Source organism: Somniosus microcephalus, unplaced genomic scaffold, assembly GCF_052327205.1.
Source record: "Somniosus microcephalus isolate GS21.2 unplaced genomic scaffold, FLI_Smic_1.0 unresolved_chr2, whole genome shotgun sequence".
In the NCBI taxonomy this organism is placed as follows: domain Eukaryota; kingdom Metazoa; phylum Chordata; class Chondrichthyes; order Squaliformes; family Somniosidae; genus Somniosus; species Somniosus microcephalus.
The window spans coordinates 90,756,479-90,778,090 of NW_028225180.1; the positions used below are offsets into that span (position 1 = coordinate 90,756,479).

The 21,612-nt window shown below is 49.1% G+C and overlaps 1 protein-coding gene across 4 annotated transcripts in view; it reads left to right on the forward strand.

The window, feature by feature from the left end:
* The first annotated feature begins 16,798 nt into the window (after nucleotides 1-16,798).
* Nucleotides 16,799-21,612, forward strand: part of LOC147093012 (zinc finger protein ubi-d4-like) — a 43,163-nt gene continuing 38,349 nt past the window's right edge. For all 4 annotated transcript variants that reach the window (XM_085976342.1, XM_085976343.1, XM_085976344.1 and 1 more), the window contains exon 1: nucleotides 16,799-16,858. In XM_085976342.1, coding sequence (XP_085832468.1) covers nucleotides 16,827-16,858 — 32 coding nt within the window. In that variant the 5' untranslated portion in view covers nucleotides 16,799-16,826. The remainder of the gene's footprint in view (nucleotides 16,859-21,612) is intronic.

A 21,612-nucleotide genomic window follows, 5' to 3' on the forward strand; every position in this document is an offset into this window, starting at 1 on the left:
GTTCCAGTTAGCAGAGCCTGCGAAAGGCCAAAGTTAGCAGCGGATCTTGGAGTATGTTGTGTTTATCCAGTGTTCTGGGCTGTGCTGGCCTTTGACCCCTGCAGCTTATTCAATGAATCATTTGTGTACAAAACCGTCTAAAAATTTAATACACAAAACAGCACTGGCTCTTTTCCCAACCTTGAAAGTGCTCGCCAGGGTTTCCATGGAGATGGTTGTTAGTGTAAAGGTCTTGTGACTAAAAGCCAAACCGTTCCCATCAGTGCAATTGTATCAATGGAACCATCCAGAAAAGTGCATTCTTTCACTCCATCGCCACTGACCCTGATTCTCAGGCATAATAAATCTCTTCACGAACACCCTGCCCCCGCCCCAGCCCCCGCAGCGGTGCCCCAGTCAGGTCAGTTATCCTTCGACCAGAGGAGAAATTGTTGGTCTTAAAGGGGTATCATCGTCAGCTCAGCCAGGCGGGAGGGTGGGGAGCACCATCCCGTGCCGCGCTCGCGCAACTGCTGCTGCTCAGTTCCAGAGGAGGCTCAGGACCGCTTTGTCTGCCTGCCTGCCCTCTCAGTTGGCCGTCGGCCTGCGGTGTTGCAGCAGAAGTAATATGAGCAACGGGAACAGAACCCGTCTCGTCGTATGATGAGTGAGTCGATGTTATTTTCAGATAGTAACTTTCAAAAGGGAAATTGGAGAAAGACTTGAAAAGGAGAAATGTGCAGGGCTGTGGGGAAAGGGCAGGGGGGAGTGGGACTAATTGGAGAGCTCTTTCAAAGAGCCGGCACAGGCACGATGGGCCGAATGGTCTGTGCTGTAAGACTCTGATAAGTAGTGTCGCCATTGTGTTATTGTGACGATGACCGTGTTATCAAACTGTCTGATAATGTTAAGGCGCTATATAAATGCAAGTTGTTGTTGTTAGCTGTGATGCGGGTATTGGTGCCACTGTGTGATGTCATTGAGTGAGGATCATTGTATGGTTGTCATGATGTCATCAGATTGCATGCGCCGATGTCATTGTATGATGTCATCAGATTGTGTGTGCTGATGTCATTGTATGATGTCATCAGATTACGTGTGATGATGTCATCAGATTGCATGCACTGATGTATGATGTCATCAGATTGCACGTGCTGATGTCATTGTATGATGTCATCAGATTGCATGTGATGTCATCAGATTGCATGCGGTGATGTATGATGTCATCAGATTGCATGTGCTGGTGTCATTGTGTGATGTCATCAGATTGAGTGTGTTGAGGTCATTGTGTGATGATGTCGTCATATCATGATGTGTGATGTCATTGTGATTTCAGTGTTTTTAAGTGACAGAATCTTGTATTGAGACTGGGGTGATCTTGTCATCGGGTGTGCAGGTGTAATAAGAGAACATCACTGTGGTTTAAACATCTCGTAATGGTTCAGTGCAAGCATTGTGTCACAATCACTGACCCCCTCAGCGAGGGCTTGGGTGCATTTTTCCCAATTTTCTCTCCTTCCTTCCTCTCGCACGGTGTTGACTCCCTCATAGGATTACAGGTCCACAGGCAGCGATTGGCCTCCAGTACCTGGTCTAAGTGATCATGCTTCATATATAAGCCTGAACAGTGAGTGGTTGCAAGCTATTCATTAATGCGGGGAGGGGATACCACAGCCGAGCCTGTCCTTCCCTCACCCAACATTCGGGAGCAGTCTCCAATATCACTGGATAGCGATCAGAAGTGGGAATCCTGATTCTACTGCAATTATAGCGGCCTAACTGCTCCCCTGGGTGCAATACTTGTATTTATACAGCGCCTTTAACATAGTAAAACATCCCAAGGCCCTTCACTGGAGCGATTATCAAACAAAATTTGATACCGAGCCACAAAAGGAGATATTCGGACAGGAGACCAAAAGCTTGGCCAAAGAGGTCGGTTTTAAGGAGCGTCTTAAAGGAGGAGAGAGAGAGGCAGAGAGATTTAGGGAGGGAATTCCAGAGCTTAGGGCCCAGGCAACAGAAGGCACGGCCACCAATGGTGGAGCGATGGAAATCGGGGACGAGCAAGAGGCCAGAATTGGAGGAGCGCAGAGATCTCGGTGGGTTGTGGGGCTGGAGGAGGTTACAGAGATAGGGAGGGGTGTAGGGCTGGAAGAGGTTACAAAGATAGGGAGGGTTGTAGGGGCTGGAGGAGGTTACAGAGATAGGGAGGGTTGTAGGGCTGAAGGAGGTTACAGAGATAGGTAGGGGCTGGAGGAGGTTACAGAGATAGGGAGGGTTGGGGCTGGAGGAGGTTACAGAGATAGAGAGGGTTGTAGGGCTGGAGGAGGTTACAGAGATAGGGGGGTTGTAGGGGCTGGAGGAGGTTACGGAGATAGGGTTGTAGGGGCTGGAGGAGGTTACAGAGATAGGGAGGGTTGTAGGGCTGGAAGAGGTTACAGAGATAGAGAGGGTTGTAGGGCTGGAGGAGGTTACAGAGATAGGGAGGGTTGTAGGGGCTGGAGGAGGTTACAGAGATAGGAAGGGTTGTAGGGGGCTGGAGGAGGTTACAGAGATCGGGATGGGTGTAGGGTCTGGAGGAGGTTACAGAGATAGAGAGGGGTGTAGGGCTGGAGGAGGTTACAGAGATGGGGACGGTTGTAGGGGCTGGAGGAGGTTACAGAGATAGGGAGGGTTGTAGGGCTGGAGGAGGTTACAGGGATAGGGAGGGTTGTAGGGGCTGGAGGAGGTTACAGAGATAGGGAGAAGTCACACAACACCAGGTTATAGTCCAACAGCTTTATTTGAAATCACAAGCTTTCGGAGCGCTGCTCCTTCGTCAGGTGAAGTGAAGGGATGCATATAGGCACAGCATATATAGTCAGAGAGCGAGACCATGCAGACACTGCGACAACGGATGAACGGACACCGCACAACAATCGCCAGGCAGGAGTGTTCCCTCCCAGTCGGGGAACACTTCAGCAGTCAAGGACATTCAGCCTCCGATCTTCGGGTAAGCATTCTCCAAGGCGGCCTTCGAGACGCACGACAACGCAAAATTGTCGAGCAGAAACTGATAGCCAAGTTCCGCACTCATGAGGACGGCCTCAACCGGGATCTTGGGTTCATGTCACGCTACATGTAACCCCACCTGACGTAGAGTCATCCAGACTCGAGTCGTCGTTGGCTTGTTCTCTCTACACAGATGCGGCCGGACCTGCTGTGATTTCCAGCAAAAAAAATTTTTTTTTTGTTTTTTTGTTTTTTGTTTTTCTTACAGACCCCAGCATCTGCAACATTTGACCCCTTATGACCCCACCTCATTGTTCTTTGATGTAATGTTTTCCTGACTGACCTGTTTGGACACCATCCACACCTTTGCTGTGATTATCTCTCTGCCGAGGTGTGATAAAGGGCAGTTAGAAAGATTACCTGTAATCATCTGGCAGTGCTTTCTGACTATATAAGCTGTGCCTATATGCATCCCTTCACTTCACCTGACGAAGGAGCAGCGCTCCGAAAGCTTGTGATTTCAAATAAAGGTGTTGGACTATAACCTGGTGTTGTGTGACTTCTCACATTTGTCCACCCCAGTCCAACACTGGCATCTCCACATCAGTGATAGGGAGGCTTGTAGGGCTGGAGGAGGTTACAGAGATAGGGAGGGGCGAGGCCATGGAGGCACTTGAACACCAGGATGAACAAACAGTCAATTCAGTGCAGACTGGGGATCGAAGCTGGGGCCTTCTCTAATGTATGGAGACTTTAGCCGCATCGCCACATTATAACCATCCCCCGAATGATGCAATCTAGCATGATCCTCAGGCTAGTATAAGATGTGTGTGCAGAAGCTCTGGCTTGGAATATGATAGCGGGACAGAATGGGGAGATTTTAACTTACAGGCTGCTGGAGGAGTCCAGGCCAGCTGGAAATTCCCTTCAGGAAGGTGAGGCCATTTCGACACACCTGCCTTGTTCCAGGACTGTGAGCAAACTGCAGCTGTCGAAATGATGGGAAGTGAATACATGACAGATTCATTCATCACACGTACAATAAAATGTTTTAAAAAAACCCTCCTGTTTCCCTTTTTACATCATTTGCACATTTGTCGCTTGACCGAGAGAACACAATGCCTGATGAGTGAGTATAAGAACAACATGCATTTACACAGCCCCTTTAACATAGTAAAACATCCCAAGGTGATTCACAGGAGCATAATTGGACAAAAAATTGACACAAAAGGCGATATTAGGACAGGTGACCAAAAGCTTGATCAAAGAGGTAGGTTTTAAGGAGCGTCTTAAAGGAGGCGGAGAGGTTTAGGGAGGGAACTATAGCCCAACAACACAATTCTCAGTGAAAATTTCCCTCGCCCCGTGTACTCTTCCTCCTTGGCATCCTCACTGTGTTGAAACCAAGACACATCACTCCGTCTCCTACGCCAGCTCATTCTTTCCCAAGGACCTCAATTCTGTGGAACTCCTCACCTCCCTCGGTCTCACCCTCATCCCACAACCTGCAAGCTTGGCTTCACCTAAGCCCTACACAAATCTGGGTGGGAGGGTATGCTGTGAGGAGGATGTCGTGAAACTCCAGTACGATTTGGACCGAAACATGGCAAATGCACTATAATGTGGATAAATGTGAGGTTATCCACTTTGGTGGCAAAAACAGGAAGGCAGGTTATTATTTGAATGGCAATAGATTGGGAGAAGGGGAAGTGCAAAGAGACCTGGGTGTTCTTGTGCACCAGTCGCTGAAGGTAAGCATGCAGGTGCAGCAGGCGGTTAAGAAGGCAAATGGTATGTTGGCCTTCGTAGCAAGAGGGTTCGAGTACAGGAGCAAGGATGTCTTGCTGCAGTTGTGCAGGGCCTTGGTGAGACCGCACCTTGAGTATTGCGTGCAGTTTTGGTTGCCTTATCTGAGGAAGGACGTTCTTGCCATGGAAGGAATGCAGCGAAGATTCACCAGGCTGATACCTGGGATGGCAGGAATGACGTACGAGGAGAGATTGGGTCGATTGGGCTTATACTCGCTGGAGTTTAGAAGATTGAGAGGGGATCTCATCAAAACCCATAAAATTCTGTCAGGCCTGGACAGACTAGATGCAGGAAGGATGTTCCCGATGGCCGGGGAGTCCAGAACTAGGGGTCATAGTCTAAGGATAAGGGGTAAGCCATTTAGGACTGAGATGAGGAGGAATTTCTTCACCCAGAGAGTGGTGAACCTGTGGAATTCTCTGCCACGGAAGGCAGTGGAGGCCAATTCATTAAATATATTCAAGAAAGAGTTGGATATATTTCTTAAGGCTAAAGGGATATGGGGGGAAGGCAGGGACCGGGTACTGAATTTGGATGATCAGCCATGATCTCATTGAATGGCGGAGCAGGCTCGAGGGGCCGAATGGCCTACTCCTGCTCCTATCTTCTATGTTACTTGCTGAGTGACCTCCTGCCCACTCTTGAACCCTGGTGCGGTGCTGCCCTGCACTGTGGGCCTTCCCTGGAATGAAAGAAATGGAAACGCAATTCTCTGCCACAAAGGGATGGAATTAATGCCCAACTGGATAGTACATCGTGCCCCCTGAGACCAGTCAAAAGTGGGGGAAGAGGTCCCTCAAATAGGCCCTTCCCCCACTCTCCCTCATGGCAGTACTGAGGAAAATCAAGACAGATTCAGGAAAACAGGAGGAGGCCATTCAGCCCTTTGAGTCAGATCCACCATTAAGTTAGATCATGGCTGATCTATATCTGAACTCCCACTTACCCGCCTTGGTTCCTTAATACCCTTACCCAATTAAAATCTCCCTCCTGTTCCTATGTCCCGGGAACCTGTACCCCAATATAGTGTCAGCATCACCAGGAAAGATGGGGAGAAAACCAGAACAGGAAGGAAAACAAGTTTCCCAACCAGATACCGCAGAGTTAATCCGATTCAAACTGAGACTACACACACTCCACCCCATCAGCCTGTGCACAGAAGGCAGAAACCAGAAGGATAGAACTGGAAAACAAACGAGCTGTTCTGTTACACGCTGGAAAATGTCCGTGAGTGGACGAACACACCAAAGCGGAAAGTGAAAGGCCTCCTCTCCCCTGCTGTTTCCAGATGTTGTAGGGGGGGGGGGGGGGGGGGGGGGGCATTTTTATTTGTTCAGTCACAGAATGATCCCACGAAGGAGTGGGGGTGGGGGTGGGGGGTGATGTTTGCATTCAAAATCAGTCAGTATTGTGATTTCTTCATTTACAAACTGGTAGTTACATAGAATTTCATGGAATTTACAGCACAGAAACAGGCCATTCGGCCCATCTGCTCCGTGCCGGTGTTTCTGCTCCACTCGAGCCTCCTCCCACCCTCTTCATCTCCCCCCATCAGCATCTCCTTCTATTCCTTTCTCCCTCGTGTGTTTATCCAGCTTCCCCTTAAATTAATTTACGCTATTCACCTCAACCACTCCCTGTGGCAGCGAGTTCCACATTCTCACCATTCTCTGGGTAAAGAAGTTTCTTCTGAATTCCCGATTGGATTTATTAGTGACGATCTTATATTGACGGCCCCTAGTTCTGGTCTGCCCCACAAGTGGAAACATCTCTACATCTACCCTATCGAACCTTTCATAATTTTAAAGACCTCGATCAGGTCACCCCTCAGCCTTCTCTTTTCTAGAGATAAGACGCCCCAGCCTGTTCATCCTATCCTGATAGTTAGAATCATTGTATTATTCATCAGCACAAAAATAAGCCATTTCCCAGCAGAGTTGCACTGCCACTCACTTGCAGTGGCTGCTGTTCCCCACCCACTGATGCCTCCTCCCCCCTGAAGGCATGGACTTGACTCTCGCTGGAGTACCGTGCTACATGTGGCCTCCAGTACATTGCCCAGGTGCCCCCTTTTTCACCCGAGTTCGGCAGGCTATTCGACCGCATAGAGCATCACAGCCGCCCCCCCCCCCCCCCCCGATCCCATCCTCGCCTGACAACCACCCACACCCAAGCTCTTTCCAGGGCTCACTGGCTAGCGGTCCAGGCCCTGGCTGAATTTTCCATTCCCTATCTGTGGAGGACGGTGAAATCGGCCGTGGCGCTTGCCTCCTGAAGTCCCAGCTGGGATCATCTGTTTTGGAGACCACGCACGGGCTTTCCGTGCCGTTGATCAGTGGGTGATTGATGTGGTGCTGAGCCCAACAAATTTCAAGCGTGATCCTTTCCATGCTGTGTTAGTTGATCGCAGCCAGGGTATAGTGAGGAGGGGTAACAACTGGCCTCAGCACCTCTCGGGAGGGAAAATCAACTGGCATTCCTGCTTATGACTTCTATCTACTGGTCCTTCAGAAACATACAAGATAGGAGCAGGAGTAGGCCATTCGGCCCCTCGATCCTGCTCCGCCATTCAATGCGATCATGGCTGATCATCCAAATTCAGTACCCTGTCCCTGCCTTCTCCCCATATCCCTTGATCCCTTTAGCCTTAAGAAATATATCCAACTCCTTCTTGAATATATTTAATGAACTGGCCTCCACTGCCTTCTGTGGTAGAGAATTCCACAGGTTCACCACTCTCTGGGTGAACAAATTCCTCCTCATCTCTGTCCTAAATGGCTTACCCCTTATCCTTAGACTGTGACCCCTGGTTCTGGACTCCCCGGCCATCGGGAACATCCTTCCTGCATCTAGTCTGTCTAGTCCTGTTAGAATGTTATAAGTTTCAATGAGATCCCCTCTCATTCTTCTAAACTCCAGCGAGTACAAGCCCAATCGACCCAATCTCTCCTCATACGTCATTCCTGCCATCCCAGGTATCAGCCTGGTGAATCTTCGCTGAACTCCTTCCATGGCAAGAACATCCTTCCTCAGATAAGGCGACCAAAACTGCACACAATACTCAAGATGTGGTCTCACCAAGGCCCTGTACAACTGCAGCAAGACATCCTTGTTCCTGTACTCAAACCCTCTCGCTACGAAGGCCAACATACCATTTGCCTTCTTAACCGCCTGCTGCACCTGCATGCTTACCTTCAGCGACTGGTGCACAAGGACACACAGGTCTCGTTGCACTTCCCCTTCTCCCAATCTATTGCCATTTAGATAATCTGCCTTCCTGTTTTTGCCACCAAAGTGGATAACCTCACATTTATCCACGTTATATTGCATCTGCCATGTTTCTGCCCAATCACCCAACATGTCCAAATCATCCTGGAGTTTCTCGACATCCTCCTCACAGCACACACGCCCACCCAGCTTTGTGTCATCTGCAAATTTGGAGATATTACATCTAGTTCCCTTGTCTAGGTCATTAATATTCCTTCTCTTCTTAGGCAGTCCCTCGGAACCGAGGATGACTTGCTTCCACACTAAAAATGAGCTCACAGGTGACTGATTATTCCAATGCAGGACCGACAGTCTCTGTCACAGGTGGGGCAGACGGTGGTTGAAGGGGCGGGTGGGGTGCTTGGGTTGACGTGCGCTCCTTGCGCTGCCTGCACTTGGCTTCCGCTTGCTCCCGGCGAAGAGACTCGAGGTGTTAGGCGCCTTCCCGGATGCTTCTCCACTTTGTGTGGCCTTGGGCCAGGGATTCCCAGGTGTCAGTGGGGATGTTACACTTTTTCAAGGAGGCTTTGAGGGTGTCCTTGAAGCGTTTCCTCTGCCCACCTGGGGCTCTCTTGCCGTGCCGGAGCTCCGAGTAGAGCGCTTGTTTTGGGAGTCTCGTATCGGGCATGCGGACAATGTGACCCGTCCATCAGAGCTGACTGAGCATGGTCAGAGCTTCGATGCTGGGGATGTTGGCCTGAGCAAGAATACTGACGTTGGTGCGCCTATCCTGCCAATGGATTTGCAGGATCTTGCGGAGGCAGCGTTGGTGGTACCTCTCCAGTGCTTTGAGGTGCCTGCTGTACATGGTCCATGTCTCTGAGGCATACAGCAGGGCAGGTATCACTGCTGCCCTGTAGACCATGAGCTTAGTGCCGGGTTTGAGGTCCTGGTCTTCAAACACTCTCTTCCTCAGGCGACCGAAGGCTGCACTGGCACACTGAAGGCGGTGTTGGACTTCATCGTCGACGTCTGCCCTTGTTGACAGTAGGCTCCCGAGGTATGAAAAGTGGTCCACGTTGTCCAAGGTCATTAATATATATTGTGAATAGCTGGGGTCCAAGGACCGATCCCTGCGGTACCCCACTAGTCACTGCCTGCCACTTTGAAAAAGATCCGTTTATTCCAACTCTTTGCTTTCTGTCTGCCAACCAGTTCTCTATCCAAGTCAGTACCTTACCCCCAATCCCATGTGCCTTAACTTTACACGCTAATCTCTTATGCGGGACCTTATCGAAAGCCTTCTGAAAGTCCAAATACACCACATCCACTGGTTCTCCCTTATCTATTTTACCAGTTACATCTTCAAAAAATTCCAGTAGATTAGTCAAGCACGATTTACCTTTTGTGAATCCGTGTTGACTTTGTCCGATCCTGTCACTGTTTTCCAAGTGCTCTGCTATTACATCTTTTATAATGGACTGTAGCATTTTCCCCACTACCGATGTCAGGCTTACCGGTCTATAATTCCCCATTTTCTCTCTACCACCTTTTTTAAATAGTGGGGTTACATTAGCTACCCTCCAATCCATGGGTAGCGAATTTTAGAAGATAACCAGCAATGCATCTACTATTTCTAGGGCCACTTCCTTAAGTACCCTAGGATGTAGATTATCAGGCCCTGGGGATTTATCGGCCTTCAATCCCATCAATTTTCCTAACACCATTTCCCGACAAATACTGATTCCTTTCAGTTCCTCCCTTTCATCAGACCCTATGTTCCCCGGCATCTCTGGGAGGTTATTTGTGTCCTCCTTTGTGAAGACAGAACCAAAGTATGTATGAGTGGGGGAGAATCAGTTGTGTCATTCTGTCTGTGACACCTCCAGTAGTGGAATAGCCAATTTGCACACAGCAGGATCCCACAAACAGCAATGTGATAATGACCAGATCATCTGTTTTTTAGTGATGTTGGTTAAGAGATAAATATTGGCCCCAGGACATAAGAAATAAGAGCAGGAGTAGGTCATATGGCCCGTCGAGCCTATTCCGCCATACAATAAGATTATCGCTCAACTCCACTTTCCCGCCCGATCTCCATATCCCTTGATTCCCCTAGAGTCCAAAAATCTATCTATCTCAGCCTTGAATATACTCAAAGACTCAGCATTCACAGCCCTCAGGGGCATAGAATTCCAGAGATTCACCACCCTCTGAGTGAAGAAATTCTTCCTCATCTCGGTCTTAAATGGCCGTCTGTGTGGAGTTTGCACATTCTCCCCGTGTTTGCGTGGGTTTCCTCCGGGTGCTCCGGTTTCCTCCCACAGTCCAAAGATGTGCGGGTTAGGTTGATTGGCTATGATAAAAATTGGCCCTTAGTGCTAGGGGGGATTAAATACGTGGGGTTCCGGAGTTACGGGGATAGGGCTTGGGTGGGATGGCTGTCGGTGTAGGGACCGGGTGCTAGGGTTTGGATGATCAGCCATGATCTCGTTGAATGGCGGAGCAGGCTCGAAGGGCCGAATGGCCTACTCCTGCTCCTATCTTCTATGTTTCTATGTTTCTATGCCCCCTTATGCCCCCTAGGACACTGGGGAGAACTCCCGCTGCTCTTCTTCCAATAGTGGCCGTGGGATCTTTTACATCCACCTGAGAGAGCAGACGGGGGCAAAGAGAGCAGGCAGTTTAACACCTCATCCCCAAAGAGGGCACCTCCGACAGTGCAGCACTCCCTCAGTACTGCCCCTCCGACAGTGCGGCGCTCCCTCAGTACTGCCCCTCCGACAGTGCGGCGCTCCCTCAGTACTGCCCCTCCGACAGTGCGGCACTCCCTCAGTACTGCCCCTCCGACAGTGCGGCGCTCCCTCAGTACTGCCCCTCCGACAGTGCGGCGCTCCCTCAGTACAGCCCCTCTGACAGTGCGGCGCTCCCTCAGTACTGCCCCTCCGACAGTGCGGCGCTCCCTCAGTACAGCCCCTCTGACAGTGCAGCGCTCCATCAGTACTGCCCCTCCGACAGTGCAGTGCTCTCTGTCTTTCCTCCTTTAAGTCGCTCCTTAAAACCTACCTCTTTGACCAAGCTTTTGGCCATCTGCCCTAATATCTCATGTGGCTCGGTGTCAAATTCTGACTGATTTACCCTCCTGTGAAGCACCGTGCGACATTTGACTACGTTAAAGGCGCTGTATAAATACAAGGTGGTATTGTTGACACTTAAAAGAACCTATGGGATTATTGGAAAAGCATGGCGGCTTTCCCCGGGTGTCCTGGCCAATATTTATCCCTCAGCTCATTGACGCTCACTCAAAGTGGATCGACGTTTATCCAGTGAGCTCTGCAACGACTGATGCCACACTGAATTGTCTCAGGAACAGCTTCAGCACACATGGTATTCCAGAAATGATTGTATCCGACAATGCACAGTGTTTTGTTAGTGAAGGGAGCAAAGAATTCATTGTAAGGAATGGAATCACACATGTCACCTCGGCTCCATATCACCTAGCCTCAAATGGGTTAGCCGAGCGAGCCGTGCAGACTTTTAAGGAGCTCATGAGGAAGAGCTCAGGTGACACCCTGGAGACCAAGCTCAATAGAGCCTTGTTTAGTTATCGTATAACACCCCAAGCTACCACGGGGCTTTCTCCGGCTGAGTTGATGATGGGGAGAAAGTTGCGGTGCACGTTAGACCTGATACACCCAGATCTCAAAAGCAAGGTTGAGACAAAACAAACAAACCAAAAAGCGTACCATGACAAACATACTAAAGCTCGCCATTTCGCCATAGGGGACTCTGTGTACACCCGGAACTTCGGTTATGGACCTAAATGGATACCAGGACTAATCCAGGACATTACAGGACCTGTGTCATACTCCGTGTTACTAGGGGATGGTCGAGGGGTTTGTCGGCATGTGGATCAGCTTTTCAACCAGCAGCAAGGGGAACTGCCTCAGATGGAACAAAGGGCAGTAGAGGAGGCTGTTCCAGGACCCAGCACGGCTTATAAAAGTGCCAGTGGGCACTGGTACTGCCAGGCCACAGCGGGACAGAGTAAAACCAACATCAGAGACTACTCCAATCTCAAGTGCGAATGAATCTGAGAATCCACCACAAGTGGAATTAAGACGTTCACAAAGGATTCGCAAGCAACCAGAAAGACTTATACAAACCTGTTAAATTAGTCAGGGGTTAACCATGGTTAGAGCATACTGGTTAGTTAAAACATAGTACCTAGCAAGGGTTATTGTTTAAGAATTGCATACGGCAATCTTAAGGGTGGAGGAGTGTAGTAACCTGGGAGGTTATGTGTAACCTGATCCACCAGGTGGTGCTGTGGCAATTGCTCTCCTGAGTTAAGTCTGATCTGTACTGGTTGTACTCTTTGTTTTTGCTGCCTCATGGCAGAAGCTTTTATGTGCAAGTGTTGATTAAACCATGTTATGGAGTTAACCTGTGTCTGTCTCCATCTATGGCCAGCTCAAGATGCCACAGCTCACAACTCTAAAATCAGATTAACTGATCCTTCATCTCATTGCGTCTTGTGGGATCCTGCTTTGCAAAAAAAGTGTCACCTTTGTTTACCCTTAAACGTAACCCTAAACCTTAAACCCTAACCCTAAACCCTAACCCTAAGCCTAACCCTAACCCTAACCCTAAACATTAAACCCTAAACCTTAAACCCTAACCCTAACCCTAAACCCTAACCCTAAATGCAATGCAGTGTCACTAACCCTAACCCTAACACTAAATGCAATGCAGTGTCCCTAACCCTAATCGTAACCCTAACCCTAGACCCTAAACCCTAACCGTAACCCTAACCCTCAATGCAATGCAGTGTCACTAACCCTAACCCTAACCCTAACCCTAACCCTAACCCTAACGCTAACGCTAACCCTAACACTAAATGCAATGCAGTGTCACTAACACTAACCCTAACCCTTAATGCAGTGTCCCTAACCCTAATCCTAATCCTAAACTCTAACCCTAACCCTAAAGCCTAACACTAAATGCAATGCAGTGTCACTAACCCTAACCCTAATCCTAATCCTAACACTAACCCTAAACCCTAACCCTAAATCCTAACCCAACCCCTAACCCCAACACTAAATGCAATGCAGTGTCACTAACCCGAACCCTAATACTAACCCTAAATCCTAACCCCAACACTAAATGCAATGCAGTGTCACTAACCCTAACCCTAATCCTAACACTAACCATAAACCCTAACCCTAAAGCCTAACCCAACCCCTAACCCTAACCCTCAATGCAATGCAGTGTCACTAACCCTAACCCTAACCCTAACCCTAATCCTAACACTAACCCTAAACCCTAACCCTAAATCCTAACCCAACCCCTAACCCTAACACTAAATGCAATGCAGTGTCACTAACCCTAACCCTAACCCTAATCCTAATCCAGAACCCTAACCCCTAACCCTCAATGCAATGCAGTGTCCCTAACCCTAACCCTAACCCGAAAGCCTAACCCTCAATGCAATGCAGTGTCCCTAACCCTAACCCTAATCCTAACACTAACCCAAAACCCTAACCCTAAATCCTAACCCAACCCCTAACCCCAACACTAAATGCAATACAGTGTCACTAACCCTAACCCTAATCCTAACACTAACCCAAAACCCTAACCCTAAAGCCTAACCCAACCCCTAACCCAAACACTAAATGCAATGCAGTGTCACTAACCCTAACCCTAACACTAAATGCAATGCAGTGTCACTAACCCTAACCCTAACACTAAATGCAATGCAGTGTCACTAACCCTAACCCTAACCCTAATCCTAATCCTAATCCTAAACCCTAACCCTAAAGCCTAACACTAAATGCAATGCAGTGTCCCTAACCCTAACCCTAATCCTAACACTAACCCAAAACCCTAACCCTAAATCCTAACCCAACCCCTAACCCCAACACTAAATGCAATGCAGTGTCACTAACCCTAACCCTAATCCTAACACTAACCCTAAACCCTAACCCTAAAGCCTAACCCAACCCCTAACTCTAACACTAAATGCAATGCAGTGTCACGAACCCTAACCCTAAATGCACTAACCCTAACACTTATCCTAACCCTAACCCATAACCCTAACCCCTAATCCTAACCTATAGCCCTAACCCTGAAACCTAACCGCTAACCCTAACCCCTAATCATAACCCCGAACCCTAACCCGAACACCTAACCCTAAATACCCTAACCCTAAACCATAACCCAACCCCTAACCCTAACCCTAAATGCAATGCAGTGTCACTAACCCTAACTCCTAACGTTAACCCTAAACCCTAACCCTGACCCTAACCCTAAATAGTGTCCCTAACCCTAAACCTAACCCTAAATGCACTAACCCTAATCCTAACACTGAGCCTAACCCTAACCCTAACCCCTAACCCTAAAACCTAACTCCTAACCCTACCCCAGAGGGCTGTGGAGGCTCAGTCATTGGGTATATTCAAAACAGAATTCGATAGATTTCTGACTAGTAAGGGCATCAAGGGATATGGCGATAGGGCCGGTGAATGGAGTTGAGGCAGAAGATCAGCCATGACCTCATTGAATGGCGGAGCAGGCTCGAAGGGCCGACTCCTGCTCCTATTTCTTATGTTCTGTAGCGATACCACCGGGTGTCCCTTACTTATGATACATAATTCCCTTTAACTTACCTATGTATATATATATAGTTTACCTGTTCGGGCCGTTACCCCTTTAAGAGTGCGACCTAACGCAATGACATCACGTCGCGCATCACGTGACTCACCTTAACGCGAGCCGGCCCAGCTCGGCCTCCCGCTCCCGTGACTTCGGCCGCAACGGTCAGCTCCAGTGCTGGGTGCTGGGTAAACGTGATAACGTCATCACACGAGTCACGTGACCGCCCCAAGCGCGGGCAAACGCGATGACGTCACGTCGCAAGTCACGTGACGCCCCAAGCGCGGGAAACGCGAGCAACGCGATGACATCACGACGCAAACGCGATGACGTCATCGCGCAAACCTCCGGACTGCCTAGTCAGTCCTCGTGGCGTCCCCACTGGGGAAAGACCTGTTCCACGACTCTCCTGCATTGTTCTACGTTGTTTGCTGTACTTCATCTAATTCAACATTAAAATCCTGTTTGTTGTTCTTCTGAGTCAAGCTCCGTTATTTGTTAGGAATACACCTATTCCTACAGTTCTTATGTTCTTTATGTAAGAAGTTACTGCACTTCAATAAGAACATAAGAAGTAGGAGCAGGAGTAGGCCATACGGCCCCTCGGGCCTGCTCCGCCATTCAATAGGATCATGGCTGATCCGAACCTAGACTCACGTCCACTTCCCTGCCCTCTCCCCGTAACCCCTAATTCCCTTATCAGCTAGGAAACTGTCTATCTCCATTTTAAATTTATTTAATGTCGCAGCTTCCACAGCTCTCTGAGGTAGCAAATTCCATAGATTTACTACCCTCTGAGTGAAGAAGTTTCTCCTCATCTCAGTTTTGAAAGGGCAGCCCCTTATTCTAAGATTATGCCCCCTAGTTCTAGTCTCACCCATCAGTGGAAACATCCTCCCCGCATCCACCCGATCAAGCCCCCTCACAATCTTATATGTTTCGATAAGATCACCTCTCATTCTTCTGAACTCCAATGAGTAGAGTCCCAACCTACTCAACCTTTCCTCATACGTCAACCCCCTCATCTCCGGAATCAACCGAGTGAACCTTCTCTGAACCGCCTCGAGAGCAAGTATATCTTTTCTTAAATATGGAAACCAAAACTGCACGCAGTATTCCAGGTGTGGCCTCACCAATACCCTGTATAACTGCAGCAAGACTTCCCTGTTTTTATACTCCATCCCCCTTGCAATAAAAGCCAAGATTCCATTGGCCTTCCTGATCACCTGCTGCACCTGCATACTAACTTTTTGTGTTTCATGCACCAGGACCCCCAGATCCCTTTGTACTGTAGCACTTTGCAGTTTCTCTCCATTTAGATAATAACTTGCTCTTTGATTTTTTTCTGCCAAAGTGCATAACCTCACACTTTCCAACATTATATTGCATCTGCCAAATCTCTGCCCACTCACTTAGCCTGTCTATGTCCTTTTGCAGGTTTTTTATGTCCTCCTCACTCACTGCTTTCCCTCCCATCTTTGTATCGTCGGCAAACTTGGATATGTTGCACTCGGTCCCTTCCTCCAAATCGTTAATATAGATTGTAAAGAGTTGGGGTCCCAGCACTGACCCCTGTGGAACACCACTAATTACTGATTGCCAGCCCGAGAACGAACCATTTATCCCAACTCTTTGTTTTCTGTTAGATAGCCAATCTTCCACCATGCCAGTATATTACCTCCAATCCCGTGATTTTTTATCTTGATCAGTAATCTTTTGTGTGGAACCTTGTCAAATGCCTTTTGGAAGTCCAAATACACTACATCCACTGGTTCCCCTTTAATTGTATGTAATGTCCTTTAGGAAGCTTTTGAGTGATGTGATAAGTCACCATCTAAGTGCAAATTTGTCTGAAGAAATAAAGTACACATGTATTGCTACACATACACAACTGTATAAAGTTCATTATTATCGATTCTGTGCAATTTTCCTCCTAACCGAATGGTGGCGCTGCGGGACTGCCAGTCCGTCCCGCTTTCTGCGCGTGCTCAGTGTTCTCGATCATGTGTCCCTGTGAGCAGAGGGGGGGGGGGGGGTGTCACGTGGACCAGCTGAGTTTGCGCAGGCGCGGTGGGCGGCAGGGGACGCGCAGGCGTATAGCAGGCCGCCTCGCCCACCTCTCCCGCGCATGCTCAGTCCCCGGGACGGCCCGCGCAGGCGCAGTGCGGAGGGAAGGAGCCAGCAAGATGGCGGCAGTGATTCAAAACGTTGTGAAGAAGTAAGTTTGTCGGCGGCGGTGGGGAGGGAGCGGGAACGGGGACCCGGGCTGGGGGGACGGACGGTGGGAGGCTTACTCGGGAACGGCGGAGGGAAGCGGCCCGCGGCGGGGTGTGGGAGCCGGAGCCCCGGGGCGGCAGAGGGGAAACTTGTCCTCAGAGCAACTTCTGCAGCGGGCCGCCCCGAGCCTGAAGCGGTAGGCCCGACCCTACAACAACAACACCAACACCGGGAGCAACAACAACACCAACACCGGGAGCAACAACAACACCCGGCCCTACAACAACAACACCAACACTCGACCCTACACCAACACCCGACCCTACAACAACCGACCCTACTACAACAACAACACCAACACCCGACCCTACTACAACAACACCAACACCCGACCCTACAACAACACCAACACCCGACCCTACAACAACACCAACACCCGACCCTACAACAACACCAACACCCGACCCTACAACAACACCAACACCCGACCCTACAACAACACCAACACCCGACCCTACAACAACACCAACACCCGACCCTACAACAACACCAACACCCGACCCTACAACAACACCAACACCCGACCCTACAACAACACCAACACCCGGCCCTACAACAACACCCGACCCTACAACAACAACACCCGACCCTACAACAACACAACACCCGGAGCAACAACACCAGACCCTACAACAACAACACCCAACCCTACAACAACAACACCACACCCGACCCTACAACAACACCCGACCCTACAACACCAACACCGGGACCAACACCAATCCCTACAACAACACCACCAACACCTGGAGCAACACCAGTCCCTACAACACCAACACCCGACCCTACAACAACAACACCAACACCTGACCCTACAACAACAACACCAACACGACCCAACACCAACACCCGGAGCAACAACAACACCCGACCCTACAGCAACAACACCAGTCCCTACAACACCAACACCCGACCCTACAACAACAACACCAACACCTGGAGCAACACCAACACCTGACCCTACAACAACACCCGGCCCTACAACAACAACACCTGTCCCTACAACAACAACACCAACACCCAACCCACCAACACCGGGAGCAACACCAGCACCAGTCCCTACAACACCAACACCCGACCCTACAACAACAACAACAACACCTGGAGCAACACCCACACCTGACCCTACAACAACACCCGGCCCTACAACAACAACACCTGTCCCTACAACAACAACACCAACACCCAACCCACCAACACCGGGAGCAACACCAGCACCAGTCCCTACAACAACAACACCAACACCAGTCCCTACAACAACACCAACACCCGGAGCAACAACAACACTAACACCCGGAACTAAACCAACACCTGGAGCAACAACAACACCCAACCCTACAACAACAACACCAACACCCAGAGCAACAACAACACCAACACCGGGACCAACACCCGGAGCAACAACAACACCAACACCAGCAGCAACATCAACACCAGCAACACAACACCAGCAGCAGCAACACAACAACAACACCAGCAACATGTATTTATATCCCCTCCCCATCTCCCCGCTTGCTGCCCCTCCACTCAACCTCCCCCAATTGCTGTGAAAGGCTCTGTATAAATGCAAGTTTTTTCCTTTTTCTGTTTTGTGAGCAGTCCCTGGATGTTTTACACAACCTTTCTGCTAAGACTTTAGTCCTTTCGCTTCTTCACTGTCACCCCACTCCCCCCCCCCACCCCTTTCATATCCCTTGGTTCCCCTAGTGTCCAAAAATCTATCTATTTTGGGAGTAGTGGTAAAGGGCAGGGGACAGGCACCCATATTCAAGAAGGAGTTGGATATATTTCTTAAGGCTAAAGGGATCAAGGGATATGGGGAGAAGGCAGGGGCCGAGTACTGAATTTGGATGATCAGCCATGATCTCATTGAATGGTGGAACAGGCTCAAGGGGCCGAATGGCCTACTCCTGCTCCTATCTTCTATGTTTCTATGCTATAAGTGGTATGTAAGTCCCCTTTAGTACATAGCTGTTGTTGGCACATCTTTAATGTGAGGCTGTAGAGAGCCTCTGACTGAAGTAGTGAAGATCGCAGTAGGTCCCTTTATACCCTGGTTCCTGTTGCGTAGAATTTGCCCCATTTACAATGTGCTTCGCCAACTCTGGCCTCTTCATAGAATCACAGAATAGAATCATAGAATGGTTACAGCACAGAAGGAGGCCATTCGGCCCGTCCAGCCCGTGCCGGCTCTCTGCAAGAGCACTTCAGCTAGTCATAGAAACATAGAAGATAGGAGCAGGAGTAGGCCATTCGGCCCCTCGAGCCTGTTCCGCCATTCAATGAGGTCATGGCTGATCATCCAAATTCAGTACCCTGTCCCTGCCTTCTCTCCATATCCCACTCCCCCGCCCTTTCCCCGGAGCCCTGCAAATGTTTTTCCTTCAGGTACTTATCCAACTCCCTTTTGAAAGCCGTGATTGAGTCTGCCTCCACCACTCTTTCAGGCAGTGCATTCCAGATCCTAACCACTCGCTGCGTAAAAAAGTTTTTCCTCATGTCGCCTTTGGTTCTTCTGCCAATCACCTTAAATCTGTGTCCTCTGGTTCTCGACCCTTCCACCAATGGGAACAGTTTCCCTCTATCTACTCTGTCCAGACCCCTCATGATTTTGAACACCTCCATCAAATCTCCTCTCAATCTTCTCTGCTCCAAGGAGAACAACCCCACCTTCTCCAGTCTATCCACATAACTGAAGTCCCTCATTCCTGGAACCATTCTCGTAAATCTTTTCTGCACCCTCTCTAAGGCCTTGACATCCTTCCTAAAGTGCGGTGCCCAGAATTGGACACAATACTCCAGTTGAGGCCGAACCAATGTTTTATAAAGGTTCATAACTTCCTTGCTTTTGTACTCTCGGCCTCTATTTATGAAGCCCAGGATCCCGTAAGCTTTTTTAACCGCTTTCTCAACCTGCCCTGCCACCTTCAATGATTTGTGCACATACCCCCAGGTCTCTCTGTTCCTCCACCCCCTTCAGCATTGTACCCTTTAGTTTATATTGCCTCTCCTCATTCTTTCTACCAAAATGGATCACTTCACACTTTTCTGCGTTAAACTTCGTTTGCCACGTGTCCGCCCATTCCACCAGCCTGTCTATGTCCTCCTGAAGTCTATCACTATCCTCCTCACTGTTCACTATACTTCCACGTTTTGTGTCATCTGCACATTTTGAAATTGTGCCCTGTACACCCACATCCAAGTCATTAATATATATCAAGTAAAGCAGAGGTCCTAGTACCGACCCCTGGGGGACACCACTGTATACCTTCCTCCAGTCCGAAATACAACCGTTCACCACTACTCTCTGTTTCCTGTCACTTGGCCAATTCCGTATCCATGCTGCCACTGTCCCTTTTATTCCATGGGCTTCAACTTTGCTGGCGAGCCTATTATGTGGCACTTTGTCGAACGTCTTTTGGAAATCCATGTACACCACGTCAACTGCATTGCCCTCATCAACCCTCTGTTACCTCACCAAAAAACTCAATCAAATTAGTTAAACACGATTTGCCTTTAACAAATCCGTGCTGGCTTTCCTTAATTAATCCACACTTGTCCAAGTGACTGTTAACTTTGTTCCTGATTATTGTTTCTAAAAGCTTCCCCACTACCGAGGTTAAACTGACCGGTCTGCAGTTGAGCATCGCATAATTTCCATCGCTCCACCATTGGCGGCCGTGCCTTGGGCCGCCTGGGCCCCGAGCTCTGGAATTCCCTCCCTAAACCTCTCCGCCTCCTCTTTAAAACCGACCTCTTTGGCTCGGTGTCAAACTTTGTTTGATAATCGCTCCTGTGAAGTGCCTTGGGACATTTAAAGGTGCTGTATAACTGCTTCAGTTCAGAGTGGTGAGAATGTGGAATCGCTACCACATGGAGTAGGTGAGGTGAAGAGCATAGAGGCATTTAAGATTTTATGAAAGGGAAATCGTGTTTAACAAATTTATTAGCGTCTTTTGAGGATGTAACTAGCAGGGTGGATAAAGGGGAACCAGTGTGGTATTGAAACTTATAAAATTCTAACAGGACTAGACAGACTAGATGCAGGAAGGATGTTCCCGGTGGCGGGGGAGACCAGAACCAGGGGTCACAGTCTAAGGATAAGGGGTAAGCCATTTAGGACAGAGATGAGGAGGAATTTCTTCACCCAGAGAGTGGTGAACCTGTGGAATTCTCTACCACACAAGGCAGTGGAGGCCAATTCATTAAATATATTCAAGAAGGAGTTAGATATATTTCTTAAGGCTAAAGGGATCAAGAGATATGGGGAGAAAGCAGGGACAGGGTACTGAATTTGGATGATCAGCCATGATCTCAGTGAATGGCGGAGCAGGCTCGAGGGGCCGAATGGCCGACTCCTGCTCCTATCGTCTATGTTTCTATTTTTGGATTTCCAAAAGGCATTTGATAAGGTGACACATAACAGGCTGTTATGCAAGATTAGGGCTCATGGGATTGGGGGTAATATAGTAGCATGGATAGAGGATTGGTTAACGGACAGAAAACCGAGAGTAGGGATAAACGGGTCTTTTTCAGGTTGGCAGGATGTAACTAGTGGGGTGCCGCAAGGATCAGTGTTGGGGCCTCAGCTATTCACAATCTATATTAATGATCTAGATGGAGGGACCGAGTGTAATGTATCCAAGCTCGGTGGGACAGTAAGCTGTGGGGAGAACAGAGTCTGCAAAGGGATAT